Source organism: Sceloporus undulatus, chromosome 6, assembly GCF_019175285.1.
Source record: "Sceloporus undulatus isolate JIND9_A2432 ecotype Alabama chromosome 6, SceUnd_v1.1, whole genome shotgun sequence".
Classification (NCBI taxonomy): domain Eukaryota; kingdom Metazoa; phylum Chordata; class Lepidosauria; order Squamata; family Phrynosomatidae; genus Sceloporus; species Sceloporus undulatus.
The window spans coordinates 36,509,928-36,536,705 of NC_056527.1; the positions used below are offsets into that span (position 1 = coordinate 36,509,928).

The following is a 26,778-nucleotide window of genomic DNA, read 5'->3' on the forward strand; positions in this document are numbered from 1 at the left end:
ATTATTATTATTATTATTATTATTATTATTATTATTATTATTATTATTATTATCTACTTGAGATGACAGCTGTAGAGATGGATCCTTTGTCCTTTAGGGGAAGTGTGACCCCATCCAGGACTGGTTGACAAATCTCCATCCCTGGACAGGGTACTTATCGCAATTACCTCTGTTTTCTCTGGATTCAACTTGAGTTTGTTTTCCCTCATCCAGCCCATTACCAACTCGCGGCAGGTATCCAGAGGAGAGATGCCTTCCTTAGAGACATAGAAAAATAGATCTGGGTGTCATCAGGGTACTGATAACACTGCACCCCATGTCTCCGGATGATCTCTCCCAGCAGCTTTGTGTAAATATTAAATAGCGTGGGAGATAGAATGGTGCCTTGAGGGACGCCAGATGTCAGCTCTCTTTTAGTAGAGCAGCTGTCCCCCAGCTTCACCATCTGGAATCTGCCCGAGAGGTAGGACCAGAGCCATTGGAACTCAGTGCCCCCAATACCTAACTCCCTCAGGCGTTCCAGAGGGATACCATGGTCTATGGTATTGAAAGCCACTGAGGTGTCCAACAGCACCAACAGGGTCATACTTCCCCTGTTGATACCCAGATGGAGATCATCGACTAAGGAAATCATGGTAGTCTCAACTTCATATCCCGCCCTGAAGCCGATTTGAAATGGGTCAGTAATGACAGCAAGACATCACTGAAATGGGATTTTAATTGTTTACATATATCTGTCTGTTCACAGAGCATAGAGGAGGAGAGCAAAAAACTTAGTCAGATGTTGGGCTACACTTTCTCTTTTCTTGCCTGTTACATTAGAGAAGAAAAAGGTAGACAATATCTAATCAGACTAGCATTCTGATTAGTGAATGAAATGAATTGTTACACGGTTTTATACTGATGGAAGTACTATTTTCCCAGCCCAATTTTTACAGCATCTGAATATCACCAATATAAAATTGCAAAATTTCCATGTCATTTTTCCTGCAATAGGACTAGTCAGGCGACTACCCAGATGTGGGTGGCTTCATGGTGCTCCAGTAGCATGGCGTTTATATGCCGCATGCCACAGGAGCGGCTTGAAGCCACCATGGGGCTGTGGCAGGGCAAGAAAAGCCACCTTTTTCCTGACTGAAAAAGGAGTGGATCTTTGCCACTCCTTTTTTGGCTGGCTTCAAGGCATACTGGGGCAGCAGCATGTGTTTGCCATGGGCCAAATCCATCTTTAGCCGTCCCTTCCACCTGTCTGTTTCACCCCATAGATAGTAATTATACCAGCTGCTAATTCAGGGAATTATCATCCAAAAAGTCACTTTTCCAAGCTCTGCCTTTAAGTGTTGTTAAGTGAAGTTTCCCAAGAGGAATCTTAAAACCTTGGTCCTCTAAGAACCTTTAAGATTGAATTAGAAATTTCGGAAAACCCAGATTGTGTATCTGCAAAAATTGATATATGTTCCACTGACCATTTCATGGATGGAATGGATATTCCATCCATAGAGGTCCTTGCTAGATGGTACAAAAACTTCCTACTGCTCTGGCTACCCTACCAGCAATGTTCTATTATCAGTAAGGGGAAAAGAAGAGACATCCAGGGACTTTTTCCATGGACATGCCCCTGGAATGAAAATGGAGCTATGCAAGCAGTAGAGCTGATCTAGTGCATCTGCCTCTCACTGGAGGCCCTGGGAGGGAGATTTTCAAAACGATGCAACATTAGGGTGGGTAAAAGCCACTCTTTCCATCCTTCTAGAGTATCAGCCTCTAGAATCTCACAATAGTCCCTCCTCCCTGACACACACTTAGAAATAATAAATCAAGCCTCTGTCTAGTTTAGGATACCAGTTTTGTCTGGGTACACTATTCCCTGAGCTGTACCAGGATTTCATTCATCTAAAATTTTATATTTTATATGACTTGGACACAGGTGCTGCAGTGTGATAGCAATGATGGCTGCACAGTATTTTAGATAATATAATCACAAGAATTGCTCCTCAAAGACAATGTTGGTGGAGAAACTAACTTCATACAAGATATTCTTTGCATGAATGCACCATTTGGGGAATCTTGCTTGGAGGCAAGATTGACAGTGCAAACTAGTCCTGGATGCCTTAGTCAAAGGAAAGAAACAACATGATGAAGAAGAGAAAATGTGCTATTATACAACCAGCAGATATACTATAAAGCTAGGATGCATGCTATAATTAATGTATTGCAGTGGGTATTGAACTTTTGTAATGTGTATGTTTAAACATTCATCTACATAAAAAGGACATCAGCAGGGCAAATCTAGATGGCTTTGTTTTTATGTGCCAGACCATATTTGGATATAAATATGCTACTGTTAATCCAGTCAATCAAATTATCAACCAGAAAGCTGACACAACTTTCCTGCATGGTTCCACCTCACTGTTTGTTTATTCTTCCAGAGCCAACTCTGAATTCATCTATCATATGACTCACTGAAAAATAAAGATGTGATACAGATGAAAAATACAGATGTGAATTTTAAGCTGAATAAAGAAAAGGTAATGTAGTAATGAAACAGAACAGCACTTATAATTTTATTCAGTCAACAGCCTTGAATTATGCTCTGTGAATGGGAGGATTGTATTGGATTAGGAAACGTATGACATCTAAAATGGAATTGATAGTAACTATCCCTGAATTTACCACATCACAAAAAAAGGGATGAAAGTCTTCAAAATTTCATTCTAGCACCATCTTTCTCTTTTCCCAATAATTTACAATAAAAAGCACAATGTTAATAAATATCAGTGGTGCTTATTTTTATTTTTATTTTTTTTATTTTTTGTATACCATGCAGTTGCGGACAGTCTACAAAAGGACCACCAAATGCAGTGTCCAAACATGAATCAAGGAACATGAGAAACACTGCAGACTGGGTCAGCCAGAAAAATCAGCAGTAGCAGAGCACATTATAAATCATCCTGGGCACAAAATGCTGTTTGAAAAACACTGAAATTCTGGACCATGCCAACAACTATCAGGTCAGAATGCACAGGGAAGCCATTGAAATCAACAAACATTTGGGCAACTTGAACAGGAAAGAAGAAACCCTTAAAGTAAATAAAGTTTGGCTAGCAGTCCTGAAGAACACCAAAACCAGAACTCAGCAAATGCAAATGAGAAACCAGTCAGAGTCAGGGGCTTTCCCAGCAGACAATGATCACCAATCTGCAGACACTAATTCTCTTTTGCATATCCTCCCAGCCTGCGGCCTGGCCATCAACAACAGAACAATACACAGATTAACATGGGAATCACTCCTCCTTACCCAGGATCACACAGTGTGTGTGTGTGTGTATATATATATACACACACACTCTCTCTCTCTTCTAGACCAGCATTCTCTGAAGATGCCAGCCACAGATGCTGGCAAAACGTCAGGAAGAAATTCTTCTCGAACATGGCCACATAGCCCGAAAAACCCACAAAAAACTTTCAAAAAGGTTATTAGTATACATCTTCTCATAGTTTTTGTTCTTAGTACTGTATTATACTTTGATTTATTTATATTTTCCTGATATTTTAGGGGGTCTTTTTTTGGGGGGGGGGGGTTGGAGACCCACCCTTATTTCTTGTGGGTTTTTGCAGCAATACTAATGCAGATGACAGAAAAGGCAAAACACTCCTTTCTCTATTCTTCTGGTGCTGCAGCAACAGGGAGATGTATGGTCCTTAACTTGTATGTAATAGTTGCTGTGTAACCGCCTGTGGTACTCTTTCCAAGTCATGAATGTAATAAACCTTGGTAATTTTTTTATACACTATAAATTACAGATATGTCTTCTGATTGGGCAGTTTTTACCACTTTTATATCAGCAGAATGTGTATATTGATTACTTTAAATCAGGGGTCCGCAACCCCCGGCCCGTGGGCCACATCCAGCCCGCCGAGGTGGCAGGACCGGCCCCAGCCCAGTCCTGCCACTGATTGCCGCAGGCGGTACCACCGCTGCCACCGAGGAGGGCAGGCTGCAGACAGTGCGCCGCCGCCAGCTGGCGGCTTCCTGTAGCCCTGCATGTGCCTGCAATAAATAAAGTTTCTCCTCCTGGGGCTGGCTGGCCAATGGCTGCTGGAAGGGGGGCGGGATGTTGGAACTCCAGCCTGCCCCCATTGGCCAGCCAGCCTCAAGAGGAGGAGCTCCTCCTCGGGCAGGGCAGGAAGGGGCGGGGGTCCTCCTCCTCCTTCCCGCCCTTCCCGCAGCTGCCTGAAAGCCCGCGGACAGGGCAGGAAGGGGCGGGGGTCCTCCTGCCCTTTCCCTCCCTTCCCATGGCTGCCTGGCTTTCTGTGTATTTTTGGAGCTTTTAATGCTAACAGGTCTGCCTTGGATAGTGATGATGATATAAGTCAGTTTCTGAGGCATGCACTCACTCTTTCTGAAGGCGAGACAGTGTGACTTTCCAAAGTGCATTTCTGTGTATTTTTCGTGCTTTTAATGCTAAAAGGTCTGCTTTAACAATGATGATGATGATGATGATGGTGATATTGATATCAGCCAGCTTCTGAGGCATGGCCAAACTCATGCGCAGTGAAGAAAAACCAAAGTACCTTGACCAAGTACACACTTCTGAGAAGTACAGTTGATGCAAGACACCTGAAACCAATTTTGTTTTTTACTTCAAAATATGATGTGTGCAGTGTATGCAGGAATTATTTATTTATTTATTTATTTATTTAAAAATATATTTAGTTATTTTTTGGCTTCGGCCCCCAGTTGTCTGAGGGACAGGAACCCAGCCCCCGGCTCAAAAAGGTTGCCTACCCCTGCTTTAAATGCTAGGCATTTTCACTTCACTCTGGATATGATTATAGGGTTCATAACAAATGCAGAATTATAGATTGTTGTTATTTGGTCCTGTTTGAATTTAGCCATACACCTGTTCGTTTGCGGTCACTGTCCTGGCCTTGGAGGGAAAGAAGAGGCAGTCTCTGCCGGACTTAATCCCCATTCTCTTTCCCTTGAGTGTCATGTTTTATTTAGGTTATAAAGCTAAGGGCAGGGGAATATCAAATTAACAATTTGTAAGCTGCTCTAAGAGGCTTTGTGGTTGAAGAATGGGGTATAAATATCTAAATAAATAGGTAAATAAAGTCCATTTTTGTTGACACATATGTTTTTAAGAGATACTGAAATCAATGGCTGTTGGAGGCCCCCAAGCCAATGGGTCAGTGAATCTGCCCTGACTTCATAACCTTTCCATGTTAGGTTGTTAAGATTTCACAATTTCAGTAACTGATGTTACTATTGATGTTTTGACTCTGAAAGCAAAACAACCAAGCCCCCCCCCTCCCCTCAAATGCTTAAGGGGAAAATACAAAATTAATAATTTAGCTTTGGATAGTCTGAATTGTAGTATTTTAGAAGCTGCCTGCCAACAGATGGTTGGCATTTAGAGAGTACACAGTGGCTGGCTTCAATCCTAAGAACACTTTCTTGGAAGCAAGTCCCATTGAACTCAGTGGATCTTATATCGAAGTCAATATGGATAGGGTTGTGCTGTCTAATTTGTTAAAACATATAACGAGTATTTTAATCACATTAATGCTTATCATTTAAATGTAGATTATCTCATGTATCTCACAATCTTACTTAACCATTGCTGCTTTCAACTTTTTGCGCCCAAATGGTGGCCTTCAAACAGTTGTCTAAAGAAGCAGGTGCTGTAATGATTTTAGCAGCTAGTAGAAATATAGGCTGCCAGTCCTAATATACTGCAAAACTACTGGTTTGAGCTTATCTTTAATTTTAATCACAGGCTGTATCTGCACTGCAGAATTAATACAGTTCAACACTGTGTTAACTGCCACAGCTCCATCCTTTGGAATGCTGGAAGTTGTAGTTTTGTAAGTCACTATTATGCCTGGGCAGTGAAGGTGAAAGATCCTGTAAAACTACAAATCCCAGGATTCCATAGCATTGAGCCATGGCAATTAAAGTGGTGTCAAACCACATGATTTCTGCAATATATATTAGACCACATAAGGGAAGGAGGAACCAATACTGAAAAGAGAAACATGCAACAAAATGTTGCAGTAGCACCATCCAGATTTCCAGCCATTCAATTCCTTCTCTCCCCCCAGTAGTTATCTGTGCCCATTTAAACCAACTGTTCTATGTCCATAAAACAAGTTCATTCATCATTTGGTGTTTTTCTCCCAGGGGCATGGTCTCCCACTGAGTATTCACACATACAGCGTGTATTATTGGAAAGCGATTACTGTTGTCTTGACTACATAAGAAGTAGCATTCAGAGCAAGGATTGCTTGTCTATGTATATATAATGATAAAAACCAAAGCTAAAATGCATGTGAACACCATGTTAATTTCTGTAATGTTGAAATCTACACATATCATACTTTGGTATTACACCATTTCATTTTAGTGAGACTTTGTTAAGCAAATGCCAGTACTTATCATTTGTGAGGTTATGATTAAAACCTCACTCCAAGTCTGTAAAATGTAAAGATACTAACTTTCAGTAAGTGCTGCCATAAATCTTTCTACTCCAGACTTACTAGATTTAATGTTTAATCTTCTCCTGTGCTGAAGAAGCATTACCTAGGAGTGTATCTAATTCTCTTCTAAAAGGATGTGGGTAACCATAGAACCAAGTGTGAGAAAGATGTAACATAACCTTAAGTATAGTAAAAAGTTTGAGGAACTAAAACCTCAGCAACCTCTCATCGCAAAGAATCAGCTCACCAAATAAAGCCCACAGGTTGCTATACTGGGGTGAAAATCTCCATAAGCACTGGTCTAATATTCTGTATCAGTATAGGAATATTAAATGTAAAAACATCAATTATTTTTCCTCAAGTGATGCTATCTGTACTATGCTTTAGCATGGGTCATTCAACTGGGTAGGTTTTTGATCATTCTAAAAACACACACACACACACACAAAACCAACAACAACAGAGGGGGATATAGAAAGTAAAATAGCCAAACTTCTTCTTATGCTTATTTAGAGTATCTGAACCAAATCCTGTGCCTCAGCTTCTTTGGGAAAATGCATGTTCCCTCAAAAAGGAAATGCTAGGAGAATAATTAATTCATATCACTTATGCTTCTTCTCCATGTTTTGAACAGCCAAGGCCATTATGAGAATATGAGAAACTTTGAGCACGTATATTCTTATATGGATTTATATGTGAATAAAACTTCACTTTTTTGAGAACTTGAAATATGCCTCATGTAAAAGCAAAGGCTCTCAGACCTTAAACATGTGCATCTGATAATTCTTTTGCTTTTCAGTTGTTTAGAGAACTAAATGACAATGGTGACATTTTATATATTTAATTGACTTTAGACCACCAGGAGAACTCTGATGCTATCAGACAATCAATTTGAGATATGTAAGATACAGCAAATGGAAAAAAACGATGAAGGTGATAGAAACTTCTATGGCATGTACTGCCAAAAACACTGGGCCCAGTGCCAAATAAGAAAACTGCAATTGCTCTGTGAAATAATTATGAATTTTTCACATAGCTTTCGATTGGATCCAATTAATATAATCTGGATCAACCTCACAATATAGAAAACAGCTAGTTAATCTACAGTTTCAAAACAGCTGCATTATTCATTGGTACATTATTTCCTACGTTATTTTTACTGGTCATTTATTTCTGTTCTGGAAAAAAATCCAAGTATATATTATCTGGCACAGTTACTATTCTTCCAAATACTGTTAAAAGAAGCTAGAAATTAATTTCTTCTTTTTTTTTTTTTACTGAAACAATACTACGTATGATTATTATGATTTAGCATACTGAATTAATACAGTATTATATGGCATGAAAACATTTGTTACTTGTAACAAATCAGTCCTGAGGTGGAAATAAAAGATAATTTTGAGATGGTTCTGCAATAGGGGTTTTACAAGAAGGTGAATAATTATAATTACAAAAAATATTACATTAAAAGAAATCACTTTCATATGATAAGGTGTTTGAATTTGGATTTGGTTAAGATTCATAGTTTTATCTTGTAACACCAAATTGAAAGTTTCTCCTGCTGACCTTTATATGAGGAGGCAGCAAAATCTGTCATCGCTATTCCATTTGTTTAACAGCAGACACATGTTCCCTAGAGACGCCTGACACTATATTATCCATTTAACCCTGCCCTGGACACCTGGATAGTTTTCCAAATACAAATGAGATATCCCTGCATATTCCCCTTTGAATGCTGTGAAACATAACCAGTTTAGGAGAAAGATTAGTATAAAGTGTATAGTTCTTGGAATAATTTGCAAAGGGATGTTATTCACAGGAACTTAATTGAGTGCAGCCTATTTTAAACATACTTATTATGGTCACTTAAAACAAAAGATTGAAATAATGACTTAAAATAATTGTCACAATTCTCCTACTATTAGGACTAACAACAGGGATTACCAAAGCTTTCTCCATCGAAGTGATTCGAAGTTACTGAACATTTATAATAATGTTCAAATTATTAAAAAGAACAGACAGAACACTTGTAATGCAAAACAAAAATTCTAGAACATATTCTAGAACCCATTTGTTTGCCTTCTTGGCCATCCTTCTGACTTTGATAGCATGGGAAAGAGATGACAATTTGGTCATTTTATTGATTGGTAGTAGTTTTGTTGTTTGTTCTATTGATTGTATTTTTAGATAATACTGTATCTTATATTTTATTGTTGATTTTATTCTCTGTTGTAATCCTGCCTCAATCCGCAGGGAGAGGTGGGAAATACAAATAATTTTTTTATCATCATCATCGTCGTCGTCGTCGTCATCCATGATATCCTCAGCACTCTTCTCCAGTACCACATCTGAGTTGTTTTTTCCCCTATCAGCTTTCTTTTTACTGTCCAGCTCTCACATCCATACTTGGTGATGGGTAATACAATGTCTTGTATTAGCCTAACTTCATTGCTCAGTGTGATGTCTTCACAGTTTATGATCTTGTTAATTTCTTTCATAGTTGCCCTTCCTAATCCTAGGTCTGGAGATAGTAGGGCTCAGGAGCACACACCAACTGTACGCTCCTGAGCCCTACTATGTGCGGGCAGCGCCATTACTGAGTGGCACAACCCACACGGAGGACCGTATGGATGACGTGTGGGGTCTGAGCGCCCACACGTCTCCAACAAGAAGCGTGTGGTGATGGAAGTGATGCAGCCCTTATGACGCCACAAAAAAGAAGCCACTCTAGGTGGCTTCTCTTTTACTATGCTGTTTGGTTTGTGTGCTGCAGCACAGCTGTGCAGTACAAAGGGCCAGCATTTCTCTGCTGGTCTGTACTGCACCCTAGCCTTCTTTTGATTTCTTGAGTGCACTCTCCATTCTGATCAATATTTGAATCAAAAAAGCACATATAAATTATCTTCTGCAATTCTTTGGTGTGCTCTATTATCCAATGTATGTTTACAATATGTTCTTTAGTGCTTCTTCCTTTCCTGAACCCAACTTGCATTTCAAGAGTTTCACACTCCATTTATATGTCCCTACCTATCTATCTACGTATGGGAACTCTTTGGCTTTTTCTGTATTACCCAATGTATGTTTGCAATGGGATCTCTAGTGCCTCTTCCTTTCTTGAACCCAGCTTAAATTTCAGGGATTTCACATTCCATTTATATATATATATACCTATCTAATTAAGTGTGGGAACTCTTTGACTATTTCAGTTTTTATTGTTGTCTAGGATGAATTCTTGTAGATCTTCTGTGCTCATTTTTTTAAAACATTGATCATTAATCCAAACTTGGCACTTTCCTTCTTGACCTTCTTCAGTAATTGACCCAGGTCTTCATTTGTTTCTGTTAGTAGTACTGTGTTGTCTTTGCCTCTTAGGTTGTTAATGTTCCTCCTTTCTTCACTCTTCCTGCCACTGAGTCTAAGTCTGCTCTCTGTACAATATTTTCTGCATACAGGCTGCATAAACAGGGTGATATTCTGCAGTCTTTCTTGACCCTTTTGCCGAATGGGAAATATTTAGTTTCTCTGTATTCTGTTCTGATGGCAGCCTCTTGTCCTCAGGACAATCAAATGTTGTGACACTCCCATTCCTCTAAGCATAAACCATAGTTTTTCATGATCTATGCAGTCAAAAACTTTGCTGTAGTCAATAAAGCACATGCAGATGTTCTTCTGGAATTCCCTGGTGGACAATGTGATGCGGACTGGATGGTCCTTGTGGTCTCTTCCAACTCTGTAATTCTACGATTCTATCTCTAGTGTCTCTTCCTTTCCTGAATCCAATTTGCACCTCAGGGATTTCACACTTCATTTCTCTCTCTCTTTCTCTCTTTAGATATATAGATAGATATAGGTAGATAGATATCTAGAAGATATATACTCCTCTTTGAAAGGCACAACCGAAGTATGAATGTCTCTTTCCTTTCTTGAATATGCTCCTTCCTTGAGTGTGCTTCAAATTATCAGTTGCCCACAGCAGATAGTTCCATCTAATATAAAGAGGTGATAGCATTACTTATGTGTGGGCCTCTAGAAGGTCTTCAACCGTCTCATCAGTCTTAGCCACCATCGCTAATGGTAAAAGATGATAAATGCTGGAGTCCAACCTCTGGAAGGCAAAGCATTCCCCCATCCTGTACTCATATCCAGTATCCAGTCTCCTTTATTTTCAATTATACACAACCCTCATAAGAACATAAACAGAAACATTCTGGATTACTAATTGCTAATTCAATAAAACAGCAGTCTTTTTCTTTTTAACTGACCCATGATTTAGGAGGCAAACTTGGTACTTGGGTTACTTGCTTGGCTGATTTTCATTTCTTCCATTGCTTTTAAATTGTGCTTCTCTTTTAATACAAGTAATGCATTGGCAGTAAACGACTTGGGTTGTTTACATGAGCATATTGTAAACAGGCTGCATTGGACAGCACAAGCTGCCTTACAAATTAATGGCATTGTGAGGTGGTGCCTGCTGGGGTGAAAATAAATTTTCAGAAAATATAGGGAGACAGGTAATGGGCCCCAGCAATGCTGCACAACACTTTTCAAATAGCTGTTGACTGTGTGCCAATAGATATGGCAATAACTGTCAACAGGATTTATAGTACTTTCACATTTACGCAGTCATAGTGGAAAGGCTGAAAGAGTTCTACAGTTTTATTTAAAGTTGAGTGCCAACTGTTTCTGTACTAGCCATTTCCAAGTAACTGGGTCGCAAACACTCTGGCTGTCATTCATATGTGTTGCTAAAGCACTTAATTTTTTTGGTCTTGGTTATCACAAGTCCTTGAAACATGTTTTCAGAATCTTTATGGCGATGTCAAGGCATATGCTAGCTTAACAAAATTCCAGCAAGGGTATTTCACCATCTGTTGCAAATCCCACCAACTTTGGTTGTCCTAAATTGAGCCTAGATGCTCTGTGTTGCTTAAAGAGTGCTGCTCATCAGTGCTTACTTCACTGGTAGTAAAAATTTTGCAACACACCAATTGGGGCTTCTGAATAAAACCATTCTCACCACACTTGGACTGACCATCAGTGTCCACAATGGTTAACACACCAAAGGAGGTCTATTCAGTTTATTGGCAGTAATCTACAAAATCTGAACTAAACTGAAAACTTCCTGGAGATTCAAAAACTTCACTTCCCCAACATTTGTAGCATCATGCAGGAAGAGCTGGCTTTCAGAAGGCAAGGAAGAAAACAGGCACTAATTTACAGATATGGCTGCCACTTTTCTGAATCTCAGTTTTTCAATTTCAGTTGAATTTCAGCTTCCACATCGTTCTGGTATTATCTGTGAAGTTTTTATGAGATTTTGAAATTTGTGTTCTTAGTAAAATGGGTTGCATCCTTTGTCCAGAAGCCAATTTTATATGTCTGCCAGAATCAGGATTCCTCTCCTTCTTGCAGCCCTCAGAGTACATCCAAAAACCTGTTCCTGAGAGGTGGGAAATCCCTTGAAATAGGCCCAAAAAGGGTTGCAGTGGAAGGGGAAGAAAGCTCTTATTCTTCTGGCACTGGACATAGAATGGTGCCACTGGATAGGAAAACACACAACTTTATTATGCCCTTTGTCTATTATACCAACACTGAAAATCAGCACAAACTGTTGCAATTGAATAGCTCCTAAGATTTAGCCATTACATTGCCATCAAAATAGTTTCCACTGCTGATCCTTGAATACATTTCAAATTTTAATTTGATTTTTAAGAAATCTAAACTTGATGTCTAATCCAATCTCAATGTCTAAATTTTTACCATGGCAAGGATTTTTATCCCATTTTATTTTATTTCTGACAAAAGTTTCCTAAAGTTGGCTTACATGGCTTTAGCTTTATGTTTTTATTTTTTAGTGTGTGGCACTCTTGTTCCTACATAAAGTGATATACAGAATTGTGTGAAATCTGTTTTTTTCTTTCTAAGCTAACCTTAGAGTAGCACATCTTTTCAAAATTCTACATCTCTCAAACATTTCTTTAGATAGCCCTGTCAAGAGTAGCCCTGTCAGTACTATCCTAGGTTCATAGCTGAGCTGGTAAAAACCTTTCACTTAGCAAACTGGCACATGGGAAAAGAAGATCTCTTCTTTTGGAAATGAATGGATTCTACTAAAACAAAAGATAAAAGAAAGGCTTATTTTTTAAAAAAGAAGGAACTACTTGCAACATCTTGAAAGAAAGGGTGACACCATGACCACTGAATTTAGAACTGCTGAATTCAGAAACTAGATTCCTTTAATGGCACCTGTATCAGATCTCTTTTGGTCTGGGACACATGTTTGATTTCTGTAGGGAGACAAGGTTCTTTAAAACATATATTCCATCATTATATAAATCTCACAGAACTATTCAGTTTATGGCAAGTTTGATAATGTGAGCTGCTAGATAATTGACAAAAATGTTGCTAGATAATTGAAAAAGAAAGAATCCATTTAACTAGCATGAACAGCATGGAGAATGGCGTTGTTATATAGCTGTCAAAAAAGAAAGGTATAAAATGTTGGAACCTGCTTTTGTCGGCGTGATAAGGTGTCCAAGAAGTTTATGTTTCTGAAAAAGAAATGATAAAGCCTACAAGAAACTGACAAATGCCACCTACTTTTTTTCATTAAGATTGATCTGCATAAGAGTCACCCTGGAAGATGCTGAGCCGTAAACCACAAATTCAGTCTTCAATAATAACTTGGATGTTTCTCATTGTATGACTTGGGAACTTGCTTGAAGTTACAAGAGTTAAACTGATTTAACTGATTTAATCAGTATATGGCAGATTAATTGATAGACATCAGTTTGAATCTGTGAGGCTAAGACACAATTGTTTTAGAGCCAGAGTCAATCCCTTGCATTCCTTAATTTGAGACACAGGCCAAACATGAAAACTTCTGCACGTGGATGATAACAAATTATATGAAAGAACTCTGTCATGAGAGATTATCACATGAGCTCTCATTCTTGACCTAATCACATTAATGGGAAAAAATGCATGCATACCAGATTGGGAGCAGTCCTTATCACATGTGTCTGCAATCACTGTAGCAGCCATTGCTGGTCTGGGACTCTTTTTCTCAGCATGACCCTGAACCCTCTCTCTCTCCTCTATTGCTTTACTAGCAGATCTAAATAGCTAATGGTGATAACTTGACAGAATTCATCATTGGAGAACATTGCAAAAATTCATTCAATTCAGTGCTGATGTTTTGTTTGCTTCCATATTAAAGCCACTTTAGTGCCATTGTGGCATTGTATCTCTGTAACAAGCTGAAAGTGGAATCAATACAGCATTTGATACTGTCCTATATTATTCATATAATACATGTGAATAAACATTATACATGGAGGTTGCACTGATCAAATGTCCTTTCAAGTGTTAACTATTTCCTGCTTGTATTTCCTGCCCATTTTATTGTTTCCCATTGATCATGGTGGGAGAATACACACACACACACACACACACACACACACACACACACACCTGTTCCTGTTCTCATGTGGAAGGAGAGGCTTACATGATCTATTTTTTTCTTTTTTTTTGTACAGAAAAACACATATATTAGGACATTTTTGTTAAAAAGAAATTAAGGGGAAAATGTAAAGCAGTTAGGTAATACACTATCCCTTCTTCCATGAGAATAGAAATGGACATAGAAAGAACTGGGGGGGGGGGATTAAAAATACAGTTACATATAGTGTGCATCCCCATGTCAAATATGCTTTGTATACACAGAGAGAATATTTTGATGTGTGGTGGCTTCTAGCTTTCTGTTATAAACTAACTTGATCAGCAGCTGGAGAAGGGATGGAATAGGGTTTTGAAGGCCAATTGATAGGGGGGAAGTTTATCCATTATCTCAATAATGTTCCCAAGTGCACCCATTTATTCTTTTTGATATAAGTGGCAACTATTAATTCCCATGAGCAAAAGTAGATCTTTGCTCTTGGAAACAGAAGTGGAGTGGGAATATATTACCTTACCCTTCTTGACAAAGGGTGTACAGTACTATACAGTACTTCCTGACATAAAGGGATGGCATGTATCTCTCTATAAAGAAGACACATAGGCATACTAAATTCTCAGAGTCCTTGCATTAAGTTATCAGATACACACACACAGAGGGAGGGAGGGAAAGAGAAAGCGAGCACCTGCCATGATGGAAATTTTGCTAGACTATAAAGAAGTTTTCAATTTTCTATCACAACCATTTTCTGTTTCCAGTATAAAATGCATTACATTTGCAATGCAAGAATACCACAGTATACCCAAAATAATATTTGTCTAAAGCTTTCTCCTCTTATTATTATCCAGAGTCCTGGCTCCAGTGCTATAGGAACAGGTCTCTCTTTCAAAACATGGACAGTTGGGAAAATAACAATCCTCACTTCAGTCTCTGATTCTCTTCCCTCTTGCTCTTTTAGTGAGAACTGTCTGTTAGTGTTTAGTGTTTTTTTAATTTTTTGAAAAAGTACATTGTAACATCCTCTGCTGCTTGCTGAATTTGTTTTGGCATGCAGAGACTCTAATGCACCTGCGGAGAGAATGTTTTCAGTAATGGGTGACATCTGGTCTGAAGACAAAAGTGGAATGTCAGTAGTTATAGTAAAGGGTATGACAGTGGTTAGAGCCAATCTAGCTGGCAACTGCTGTGAAGACTCTGAACAACTATTTGGAAATGCAAAGCTTCTTTAGAAAACTGAAGAATTCTTACATACTATAAGGCTCCAAAGATAGCTTTGGCTGAGATTCATCTACTAGACATTTGGCTTAAACACTTTTCAGTATCATGACCATTAGCATATTAAAATTGCTGTTTGGAAGAATTTAATTTGCAAATGTACACACTACAGAAATAAAAGAGAGGGAGAGAAAGAGAGGGAAGAAAAAGAAAGGAGATGGTGGGGACATAGAGAAAAATGATAGAGAAAGATTGCTAGTTTTAGCCATTCTCCCACATGAAGTGAAAATAAAAACCTTGCTCTGAACTGGAGATCACATTCTGAAAATGAGACCGACTGGGGGAAAATATCAAGACTGATAACTGAAGATAGCATTCCTTTTTCGAATCTGCTCCCCATAGCAACTGTTTCAGTTTGTTATACGGTAAAGGCTGGCGTGGGGAGATGATAGAAGTTCATACACTGAATATGTGACATTAGTGTTTACTAGGGATTGCATTTAAGTGTTTGTCAAAACAAGAAAAGAAAAAGATGGAATTTTATTTCATATATTTATGTTTATATCACTCTAGCCTAACATCTCAGGGTAGAAAGCATCAATTTCACACCAATGGATTGATGCTACATGGATCACACACAGGGAATGCAGAAAGAAAAGAAAGGCAGTGAAGCTACATAGCATGTTCATCTGAGAACATGTATTAATCTCAAACTGAGACATACATTGAGAGATGCCAAAAAATAAACAGCAAAATGTGTCCCTGCATGACAAGAGGAGAAAAAAGTGGCATAGGCCCTGAGCAGATGGGCCAGGATAGCACAGGCCAAATTCACGCTATCCTGGCCCAAGTCCCAACCTGGATCAGTTCCTGGGCTGGTGAGGGGATGGGCGGGTATTTACATGGCCACCAGTCCTCACACCATTGACCTGCTACTGCTGCATGCCTCTTACTTTACTCATCAAGTGCCACCAGTGAGACACCCTCCCCCCAGTCACCACATCTGATGGGGAATCAAGCCATCTGGCTACATGGTTGGAGCAAAGCACCCAATTACATATCATATGTGGCAACAGAAGGCTTTTCACTAGCAGCAACAGCTGAATAAGAGAAATAGGAATGTCTGTTCTGATCAGGTCTTCTGTGGAACTTCTATGAAACTCCATGGCAAATGGTGGATTATTTAGACGGTGTTGAGGCCTCTGTCCTGGGATCAGTTTGGATTCACTGGACCTGCATCTGGTCTGCCAGATCCAGGCCAAATCCCAGCATGGTTCTAATGGACTGCATTGTCCAAACAGGACGATATGAGTCTCAGGGGAACATGGGCCTTTTGGCCTGTGTGGACAGCACCTTAATTTGTTTGTTATAATTATACTACTCATGGCAGCCACCTTTGATGAGCTTATTTTTTAAACAACAGCAACAACACCTCAGTCTATCTCATCTTTTTGCCTTGGCCCCTGTGTCCTCTTAATATTGATCCCTGGAGGCTTATTAATGGGTTCTCCCATTAATGACAGGACATGCTCTTGCCTTGGATGGCAAATGCAGCAATGAGATGGAGATGGCATCATGCAGTAAGGTGCAATTTTCAATGTGAGATAAAGATGTGTGATAAAGTTCTTAGTCAAGTGCCCACTCTGCAATCAGCCACGGAGTTTCTTCTCTTGCAGCATTCTCCATTATTCTCTTTCAATGTTATTTTCCATTTTTCCATCTCCTTACTTGCCTATAAAACATAAAATCGTAGAGTTGGAAGAGACCACAAGGGCCACCCAGTCCAACCCCCTGCCATGCAGGAACTCTCAATCAAAGCATACCAGCCTCTGTTTAAAGACTTCCAAGGAGGAAGATTGCACCACTCTCTGAGGAGGTGTGTTCCACTGTCGAATAGCCCTTACTGTCAGGAGGTTCCTCGTAATGTTGAGATGGAATCTCTTTTCCTGGAGCTTGCATCGATTGTTCCGGGTCCTGTTCTCTGGAGCAGCAGAAAACAAGCTTGCTTCCTCCTCAATATGACATCCCTTCAAATATTTAAACAGGGCTATCTATCATCTCTTAAACATCTCTTCTTCAGGCTAAACATCTCAAGCTCCCTAAGTTGTTCCTCATAGGGCATAGTTTCCAGACCCTTCACCATTTTAGTTGCTCTCCTTTGGGCATGCTCTAGTTTTTCTATGTCCTTTTTGAATTGTGGTGCCCAGAACTGGACACAGTATTCTTCTTCTATTCCTACCTTTGTGATGTTGTAAAGCAAAGAATGACTACCAGAACAATAAACTGATTTCAGAATCCTTATGACATTTTAACCACAGAAACTGCCCTCACAGAAATTGAACTGTTTGCTAACACCATGTTGTTGACATGTTCATTCACACAGCAGTTAGAATGTCTGGGAACTCCAATGCATACCAATCTTCAGTTCACAAAATCCCTTATTACATTATAAATATACAATTAAGAAAGATCCAAACACCATACATAAAGTACCTATTTAGTGGGAACAGATGACTCGAGATTTCCCGAAGAACAGCAAAATATGAATATTTTTCACTGACATATCAGCACCCTTGAAGTGGAAGCCACATTTGTACATGAATTCCCAAGTCCCATTAAGAGAATTAAAATATCAGGAAGATCAGAAACATGAATGATTAAAGACTTGAATGCACAATCAAGTCTGAGTTAGGCCTAGTGATCACTGCTCCATTCTGGAAATGAAACCATCTGATAGGATATTTATTCAATATAAATAAATAAGTGAACAGAGATTAACAAGCAAGTATATATTTGTCTCAGTCCTCAACCCAGCAGAACAAATATTTCACAAGCCTTGTCATTTTGCAAAATGCACAAAACTAAAAATACACAAACACATCTGTATTAAAATAATTACATTTTTATATAGGCTGAGAAAAGACATTATTCTGGAAAGAGAAATCCTTTTCTGAACCTGTCCAGAAGTTGCAAAACTTGAGCCCAGACAGGAAGCATGCTGTTTAGATAGTTGATAGATTTAGACTTTTCACCGGACCTGGTTAGAATTCTTCTATAAATCCACCACCTTTGGGTATCCCAGCCAGAGATTCATACATTAAACAGTTCATCTGTTATTTTTAAGGTACACATAAAATCTTAAAGTTTAAACCTAGAACCAAGCATTTATTTCCACTTGGAAGCTCACCTTGACATGCAAACTTCAGTTCCTTAGCATCTGTAATGGTGGTTCTTTTATCAGACTTGTTTTTTTCATATCGACGATGACTTCGTCTTTTCTTGGTCTCACCCCAAAGATTTGATCCGCCATGCATACTTGGAATGTTCAAAATGGCAATCCCTTCCAGAGAAATATTGATCAAGTCTATCTGAATTCCATCACACTTGTCAGCAAAAGTAAATGAAAGAAAAGGAAAAGGAAAAGGAAAAGGAAAAGGAAGGAAGATCAGTAAAAGTCTAAAAAGGTGCCAGAATTAACTTACTTTTAGTGAGTGTGTGTGTGTAATACACACACACACACACACATGAGCACATAGTAGTCTGGATTGTGTTGCTAATCTCTTCTGCCCACACCACATTTGAATCACAGGGCTTTTGTAACTGAAAACTCAACTGTATGATAGCAGGAGAACTAATGACTATATAGGGATAAATTTTGAAGACAACTCACAGTGCCAATTTTTTGAAATTTCGTTTTGTTCCCAAATGTTCCAGAATGTCCATGAGGGGTTGTGGGATGCATTTACAACACATTTTGCCAAGCCCTGGGCAAACTTAGACCTACAAGAGACTTTTTTTTTTTTTTGGAAACCCCAGACATGGTGAAAATGTCTCAATCCTCCCTTAAAGCATTTGGGGCAAAAACAATTTGTTTTTGGACTTTTTTGTTTTGTTTTTTGTGGGAACAAGTGCAGCCCTCCAATGTCTTCTAGAGTCTAATGAGCTCCCTTAGCCTTCCAGAGTCGCCCATCCCTGCTACACAAGATTGGATTTGGTCAGCACTTGGATGGAATACCACCAGGAAACACCAGGATCTCTAGGTAGGGAAATGAAGCTATTTTGGCTGAAACCCCAGATAGCTGTTGTCAGTCAGATTCGACAATTCTCAGCTCAAGACTCTCAGTACAAAATAGGTTTCTATGATGCTATGGATCTTTTCCATTTGGTTCTTCCATTTATTTTTTCAGATCCAAATGCTAAAAACAATCCATAAATGTCTAAATGGACATGAAACTGTCAAATCTTCTAGAAATTATTCCTGTCATATTACATTGTTGGGCAGTCTGTATCTGTTACCTTTTATAACATTATCTAGCACAGCCTATTCTGTTCTATTAGAATCCAGTGGTAGCTTATTGCATTTCATTCATGGAACAGGAGAATCCAGCAGGGGGGTGTCTGGGGAAGTCCTCTAGAATGAGTTTTCAGATGACATGGAAGTAGGGATGGAAATTCTCAGTTCTCCCACTTTCTGACAGATGTTGAGGAAAAGACATCAGTACTTCTTCCTGTAGCATCATAACAGTTGGGAACCCCCCCCCCACACACACACACACACTGTAAAGGACAGAAAACTCACCACACTTTAAAAACTATTTATTTTAAAGAAAGTCATGCAGTTTTACTTGGAACTGCAAGACTTTCTGAAGAACAACTTTGCAGTTGTAGGTCTGGCTCCTGCCATGACTGTTTCATTTTGTACAAAATTTTGAGAAAGAGGAAAAATACAACATAGGAATAGATAGGTTATATACTAGGGATTAATAAATAAAAGTGTAGTGCATAGTGGTGTTTTGGGGCTGGTTTTCTACTCTTGCTTGATAGAAGGCCAAAGTGTGCAGCAAAAATCACCATCAATCTTTTATCACCTTGTAGTCTAAGGAAGCCCCAAACAATGTATCTTTTACACTGTGAATCTGCCCTCTCCTTCTTTCTTGATCTGCCTGCCTACTCTGACTCCCTGATTCCTGCCAATTCACTTCATCCTCTCCAGCTGCCCTCTCCTCTGCTTCTCAGAAGAATCAGTCAACAGGTAGGTCGAGAAAGAAAGGGAGCACAGACAATTCAGAGGACAAGTTGCAAAACCAAAAACCAAACCCAAATCAAAACCACACTAAGAAAGAGCAGTGGAGGAGAGGGCAGCAGGTGAAGAGTAGCCTTGGTGGGGGGAAAGCCAGTTTGAAGGGAAAATAGGCCCCATACAGACAGGCAAAAATAAAGCTGCTTCGGGTCACTTTGGAGGTATGCTCTTTAAATGATGCATGCATCTTAAGAGTTCGGAAGCCATGCCAAAGCCACAATCCAGTCCTAAGGACTGGAGTGCAGCTTTGGTGCAGCTTCCAGACTCTTAGGACACATGCATCATTTAAGCAGCATACCTCCAAAGTGACCCAAAGCAGCTTTATTTTGGCAGTATGTATGAGGCCATAGATCCAAAACACACTGCAGAAATAATCCAGTTTGAGACTGCTTTAGTTGCCCTTGCTCAGTGCTAGGGAATCCTGGGAATTGTAGTTTGTTGTGGCACCACAGCTCTCTGATACAGAAGGATAATGTCTCACAAAACTACAGTTCCCAGAATTCCCCAGCATAGAGCTAGGCAGTTAAAACAGTTTCAGACTGGATTATTTCTTCAGTGTATTTTGGACCACAGTCATAGTTTTCACAGTTAACATGCATAACTTTAGGGCTCAGTGTGGCAACCTCATGGGTAAAATCATGGGGTCGCGACCTTCTCTCAGGATAGCAATGCTCATCAAGATTGAAACGTGGCAGTTCTACTGGCAAACCATAGGACTTCGACCTTCTCTCGAGATGACAATGCTTTATCCATAATTAGATAGATAAGCCCATGTTGATTCGGCTGGCTTAGCTGGTCTCCATATCCTGCTTCCTTGCCTCAAGAGCACGCACCAAGCATGCACTGATCACGCAACTGTCATGCCAGTCAGATGACCTAGGAGCAAGGCTATCATCAATGATTGTAAGGAAGACAATGGACTAATGTAAGCAAAATGACAATAAAAGGCCCAGCCAGAAACCTGGCGAGGAGGCAAGCTTGAGGGAAGCTTGTGCACCCCCATTCCTGTCTCTGCGTCTCATTGCCGCGACAGCTCAGCATTCAGGGAATGTTCTACTCTGCTCTTCCCTTTTCATTGTTAAACCATGCAGGCACTTATAAAAACTGTGCAATTTTAGTTAGTATAGATGCACAAATTTGCCTTGGAGAGCTGTGTTGTATTCCAACTGTGCAGCTTTTAAGGTTGCACAGAGCTGACAAATTTGAACTGTTTTGCTGTGCAGAGAACAACAAAAAGTTCCTTCAAATTGTGGGAAGTTTTCAAGAACTTTTTTAATTTTCACCAGTGTTTCCTGCATGTTTGGGAACACCATATTTCGACCACATTCAGGAAATTGTCAAATACTCATTCCATCCCTACATGGGAGACTGGAGGGAATATGAGACAGGGGAGGAAAATTTGTAAAGTACCACAAGTGAAATGCTGGATTCTGTGCCCAAACGTTATGAGGTTTGCTCAGGACCATTTAGTTTGAGGCTACGCTCAGCACCTATGAAAGTGTTATGTCTAATGGACAGACATTACCATGGCTCTAAAGACATAAATTGAATGTAATGTGCTTTGGGTCCTGAGCAAGAAGAAAAGTGGGATATAAATTTAACAAATAAATGAAGTTAGTAAAATATTCAATCAGTAGTGTGGTTAGTATAATTTAAGTCCTCTGTTTCACAAGCACTGTCTCACTCTTACAGTTTATTCCAGATAGTTCAAATATAGTAGCAGCAGCTTCTCTCTCCCTCCTTCTTCAATTCTCCTTCCTATCTCCCCTTTAAAAAGACAGTCCTGCAGTGAACTGGGTAATCTTGCCATATCTATATCTTACTATTTCAGAACCTGCCTCCAATAAATAAATAAATAAATAAATAATAAAACTTTTATAATAAATGATAAGTAAAGGTGTTGGTTAGTGTGAGCTGCTCTGATTGTCTTGCTACAGAAGAGCGTGATATGAATAAAAGTTTTATTTATTTATTTAAAGTTTTTTTTAGAGTGCATTACAGAAGTCGAGTTCTGAAGTGCATGTACTACAGTTTCTAATAAAAATACTCTCAACTCTAGATTGTAAAGTATCTGATATAGAGTCATTTCTAAGTTGCGTACAGGTGATGCTTCTTCCATACATTGCCTTTCGATTGGGAAAAAACAGCAATCACAACCATTAGGCTTCCTTTCTAAAATTCCTTTTAAGTATCAAAGTTTAAAGATGCAAAGAATATTTATGGTTGGAACCTTACAATGTTGTAATGTATTTCTACTCACTAAGAGGCTGTGATGATGAGAAAATGGGCATATTTTGTGGTGAGCATCTTTTAGTGAGTGGTCAGAACTAGCTTTACTTTTCTAGGAGAATCCAATTCATTATTATTTTTAACATCTCATATAAGTGTTAAACATTAAGATGACTTCTTTTTACTAAATATTCTGCTCATGTGTATACTCACTTACTCCTATACATTCTTGATAAACAGATATTAATTTCATAATTAAAAGTAATCTTGTGTAAATACCCTGCAGGCCTCAATGAATCAAACACATACTGTGTGTCAGGCCTCCCACTGTCTTCAAGTGGAATGTACTGGCTGGATAATTAGATAGTACATATTTTTTAACCTTATTTGCATGCATATTATATCTTTTGCACACTGACAAGCAGCAGTAACAACAAAAGTCAGATTACCACAGGGAATTCCCACAAAGAAGTCTTCATTCCTTATAATTTGCAGCCTAAATTAAAATAATTTGATCTTTGACAAGGATGAAATGTCAAGCAGAAGGGGGTCCTCTCCAAGCCACAGCCTGTGGCTTCTGAAATCTGCCTAATTTATGTCAGTCACTTCTTAATACATATTTAAGTATTACACGAAAAAGATGATAAATATGCAATCTGACACCTTTGGTATTTCCCTGCTGTTAATTTATAAAGGTCTTGCACCCCCCCCAAACTGGCTAAAATTATTTAAATAAAGGGAGAATTGTGATATAAGATGGTGCAGGGAGCATTTTCACTCAATATCAAACACAGCAGGCAGTACACTAAGACAATTATTTCACTAGGTCTCAGAATCCTGCTGTGATGGGTTACTTTCAGAATTAGTAAAAGAGAAATTCTTTTGTTCAGGCAGTTAGGAATTTTCAATACAGGTCTATTTCAACTATGATATCATATATACAGTAAGTTGAATGTGTGTGTTTCTGTGTGTGTATATAATTTTTACATAATTGTTTCTTATATAAAATTGTGGTTGGACTTCATTGTTAGTGCATACAGTGGCAGAATGTATATACAGATGACAGTATTGCTTAATAAGTACTCGGTATCTTCTCAGGTTTCCACGACTCCCCTGCGCACATATCATGTATATCAAAATCTGTGGAGGTTCAACTCCCATTATATACAATGGAACAGTAAAATGCTGTCCATTCTATAAAATGGCAAAATCAAGGATTGCTCTTTGAATTCATTTTTAATGAAGCTATGGGTGGTTGTATTTGTGGATGCAGAATTGGTGGAGGGCTGACTGTACATGTATATACATAGCATGTCTGTCTGTCTGTCAGTTCATACATCCAATTAGAAAAAGGAGGAGCAGATGTGAAAGACTGAATTAGTTGAAGGACAAACCCAATTCATTCACACTCATATGACACAGACTCAGAATGGAGAGTTTCTTTTCAAACATGGGAGTTTCCCAGTGGTATCTGATTCCTTTTATGTCAGTGGGACAATAAATCTGCTTTGGGTTTTAGTATGAACTATAGAGGAACTATCCAAGGTGATGAATAGATTTTGGGAATACAATTCAGCACCTTTGACAGCTTTTTGAGTTTGTACAAAAACCAGGGGTGGTATCACCATCTCACTGGCAAGGGAGCCACCAGCTGAACATGAGTTTTCCTTTCAAGCAGCCCCTCCTCATTTCATAAGCCTCTCTAAAATTTGCAACAGTTAAATAATAACCTAGAGGTTTTAAGCCATGTTTTGTTAAACTATTCTTTCCAGTACGACTCATAATTTATTGTGCATTTCCCACAACAAGTGGCCATTCTAAAAGCACTCTCAGTGATGTAATATCTTTGTAATATATCTTTGAAAGCAGTGTGCATTTAATAACTATTTTGGACATATCATGAGATGACATGGCTCATTGGGAACAACAATAATGCTTAGTAAAGTGAAAGGTAGTAGGAAAAGAGGAAGCCATAGCCTTGAGTTTCCAAGACCTGAGCAGGTTAGCTGATGATTGGAAGCTTTTGGAGATCTCTTGCTGATAGGATTATCATAAATCAAAGCCCAATCAATGGCAAATAAGAAAAATTAGTTTAGCAACATTAAGTTTAATCACCTTTTAATCACCACCAGGAGGCTAAAGTGAAGAACTTGTTTCAAACCTTGGATCTTCCAAGGACAGAGACTGTGAAGTCAGTTTTATGCTCATGTCTTGGTATTTTATTTATTAAATACATTTATATCCCATTTTTTATCCAATAAATGCTAAGCAGCATAAATGGCTCTTTTACTTCCCACATGGTCCTCACAATAACCCTGTGAGAAACATCAGGATCAGAGAGAGATGGATTGATCCATAATCATCCTGTGAATTTTATGGGTTAGTGTGGTCTAGAATCTGGATTTTTAACACTAAGCACATGGGTATCTTTGCCTTAAGTTCAGGTAATGTGCTATATTAAAACTCATAATCCAAAACAGCCATCTCACTGTTAATATGCCTCTTTCCACTGCTATGTTTTTTTCTAGACAGCTGCTTGTCATTTCTGAATTGAGATGTTATCTGATATATTTCTTGACTTCTCATTTCCCTGACCAAACATGGAGTGCAGACATCTACTGAAGGCACACATCTTACAATCAGTCATATGGTACATAGGTTCAGGAGAGCAGATCCAGATAGGCAAAGGGAAGTGGGGCCATTCCACTGCTACTAGACCTCCCTGCAGGTTCCCCACCCTAAATATAATCAACTGCAGCTATTCCAGCAGAGTGAGATGAGGTGGGAAGAAGAATAATCCATCAGCAGCCCATTTGTCCACTATCTGCCCATGTTGACATTGTTGTGTGCCTTCAAGTAGTTTCCAACTTATGGTGATCCTAAGGTGAACCTATCACAGGGTTTTCTTGGCAAGAAGGAGTTTTGTTTTGCCTTCCTGAGAGTGTGAGACTTGCCCAAGGTGGGTTTCCATGGCTGAGCCAGGATTCAAACTCTTGTCTCCAGAATCATAGTCCAAAGCTCAACTCATTACACCATGCTGGCTTTTGTTCAACCTGTATCTTACTCCTTTTTAATTGCCTGTATATCAACTGGTCTGGAAGCCTTTTTGTTTCTGGAGGCATGGGATGGAAACGTTTTAAATAAATATATAATAATATTTGTTACATATTTCTAAATGCAAGGCCCACCCTTATCAGATTGTAATGTATGTGGATAGGTATTTTGATGTTATGTTTAATAGTGTTACATCTCTGAAAAGAAACACCTGATTTGAGCCTTTTCTACAAGTCATTTTATAATGATTACATGAATCTTTTTGCCTTTCTTTCTATCAGTCTCTTTCCCAGCTACCTTAAATGCTTAATAACAAACTGGCCCACTGTACAAAAGTCATTTAATGATGAGGAATGCTTTCCCAAAAATGCATTTCTTAACCTTTAGTTCAGGAAGGTAAGTACAGTTTTTGTACTTTAAAGGTTAGAAAACTAAGAATTTAGAAATAGGTTTTTGAAATTCTAAGAGCAATTGTTTCAGTTTTGCTCCTCCTTTATCAACTGTGCTCTAGACTTGGTAACTTCCCTCTTAGTTTCTAATATTAAAGGGGTTAAACTGTTTCAGTCTTTGCCCTTCTGAGATGTTTTAGCATGCATTTTGTTATTTGACTGTTATTGTTATATAATATTTTTAATGTGCTAGCAGCTTTCTGGATTCGGAAATGAATGGACAAACATGGTGCAGAAAAAGGCTAATTAAACTTCAGGGTGTAACCACACTGCAGAATTAAAGCAGTTTGATATCACATTAACTGCTGTGAGTCTATCTACAGAATCCTTGGATTTGCAGTTTGGTGAGGCACTAGAGCTCTCTGACAGACCAGGCTAAACACCTCACCAAACTACAAATCTGAGGATTCGGTAAGCAGTTAAAATGGTGTCAAACTGCTTTAATTCTGGAGTGTGGCCTTCAAGTTGGCTAATCAAGATCCTGAAATATCTGCAAGGCTACAACAAAAGTATACAATAACAATTAAATCTGGGGAATTAGACTTCATAAATAAATGTGTTACACTGTCTAAGTGAATTCCTTTAAACTGGCATCTCTCTCACATTCTTACCTTTAAGAAGACCTTTCCTAATGTACCTTTAGAAGGGATGTCACACAGGTTTAGCTTAACATATAACCTTGCTTTTCCTAGAATAACACACAATTAGTTTCTTACTTCTATCTCTATAGATTCATGCAGCTTCTTGCAGGTTGCTGAGAAAGTTTCAGAAGTGCCAAATTCGAAGTACCAAAATTTATTCTTCATTCTGAA

At 38.8% G+C, this 26,778-nt stretch overlaps 1 protein-coding gene across 1 annotated transcript in view; it reads right to left on the reverse strand.

Annotated features, from left to right (window-relative positions):
- The window catches only part of DGKB (diacylglycerol kinase beta), a 277,224-nt gene that overhangs the window by 51,514 nt on the left and 198,932 nt on the right, over nucleotides 1-26,778 (reverse strand). Inside the window, exons 23-24 of the mRNA XM_042476726.1 lie at nucleotides 26,683-26,773; nucleotides 18,342-18,537 (exon numbers count right to left, since the gene is read on the reverse strand). Of these exons, the coding sequence (XP_042332660.1) occupies nucleotides 18,342-18,537; nucleotides 26,683-26,773 (287 nt within the window). The remainder of the gene's footprint in view (nucleotides 1-18,341; nucleotides 18,538-26,682; nucleotides 26,774-26,778) is intronic.